This window comes from Palaemon carinicauda, chromosome 44 (assembly GCF_036898095.1).
Source record: "Palaemon carinicauda isolate YSFRI2023 chromosome 44, ASM3689809v2, whole genome shotgun sequence".
Lineage (NCBI taxonomy): Eukaryota > Metazoa > Arthropoda > Malacostraca > Decapoda > Palaemonidae > Palaemon > Palaemon carinicauda.
Genome location: NC_090768.1, coordinates 53,510,379 through 53,511,772, shown reverse-complemented (window position 1 = coordinate 53,511,772; position 1,394 = coordinate 53,510,379). Strand labels below are relative to the sequence as shown.

Here is a 1,394-nt window from a genome sequence, read left to right as displayed (position 1 = left end):
ATCTAGGTTATTCCAACAGAACCACCAGAAAGATAGTATCTGAAAGAAAAGATCTAGATATCTGACATTTGTTCACCTTACATTTTAAAGAGCTTGAATTTTTTACTCACGAAACAAATTGTTGTTTAAGTCATGCTCTTCAAGCTTGTAATATAGGTGTTCCCGAAAAATACTGCAAATAGCACCAAGTATCCTTTTCCAAAAACGCTCTTATTCCCCTGAAATTTGTCAGGTAATGGAACCTGGGTTGGCCAACCAGGTAGGGGAACTACCTTCTCATTAATCGAATCAGATATAGGTATCCTATTACTATCATAAGGATTCAAAAAACCTTCGTCATTCCACTGATAGTGGAAATCAGATTCAGGTATCTGATTGTCATCATCCCCATTCCAAAAAACCCTCGTCATTCCACTGATTGGGGATATCAGATTCGTATGTCCAATCATCATCATACAAACTATCTTCGTCATTCCCCTGAGAGTGGAAATCAGATTCAGGTATCTGATCGTCATCATCCCCATTCCACTGAAAGAGCTAGGTGATTGATAATCGGATGTGCTGTAAGAACTCTCGCCATTCACTGAGCTGACCAATAAGGATCACCGCCAGGCAGCCAGCCAGGTAAATCAGAATCCTGTATCAAATCATCACCATCGCCATTCCAAAAACCCTCCTCATCCACCTGAGAGATGTCAGGTAATGGAAACTGAGGTGACCAATCACGTAGGGGAAAATAATTCTCATTAATCCAATCAGCGTAATATTCTTCAAATTCGTGGGCATATATGATATCTCTGAGTTGGTTTATATCTAGTTGGTCATTATTTAGAGCAGCATCTAATAGTGTGATGAGATGCCCATAGATGACATCGTAGGCATCATTACAGTTCATTAACTCTTTGTTTAGTGCATCCAACTCCTCTTCGAGCTCTCTTGTCCTATTATGTAACGATTCTTCGATTTCATTTGCTTCAAGTTTCTTTTTCTGTCGACGTATTTGGTAATCCTTTTTCTTGATTATCTTTTCCAACTCTATGATTCGAATATTCAGATTTTGTATTTCACTTTGTTTATCCTTTTCGATGTAGGCCTCATTTCTTTTCTTTCTTGTCTTAAGTTCTTTGATTATTCTCTTCTTTTCTTCTATTATTCCCTTCTGTTCTTCTTTCTGTTTTTTTAGTCTGTCTATTTCCTTTTGTTTCTTTTCTTCCATTGACCTTTTATTTTTTTTACATATTTTCAGGTCCTGTTTCAGTCGATTTCTCTGTGACACAATAGCATTATTGTCTAGTTTTAGCCTTTCAATATAGCTCTGCAATTTTTGCAATTCACGTTGATGGTCATCATTGTCATTATACTGCCCTTTTTCTTTCAGTCTGTCATACAGTTCC

General features: G+C 37.2%; 1 protein-coding gene across 1 annotated transcript in view; it reads right to left on the bottom strand.

The window, feature by feature from the left end:
• Positions 1–580: 580 nt before the first annotated feature.
• The window catches only part of LOC137634423 (golgin subfamily A member 6-like protein 25), a 1,668-nt gene continuing 854 nt past the window's right edge, over positions 581–1,394 (bottom strand). The window contains exon 1 of the mRNA XM_068366818.1: positions 581–1,394. This exon is cut by the window's right edge and continues 854 nt beyond it. Within this exon, the coding sequence (XP_068222919.1) occupies positions 581–1,394 (814 nt within the window).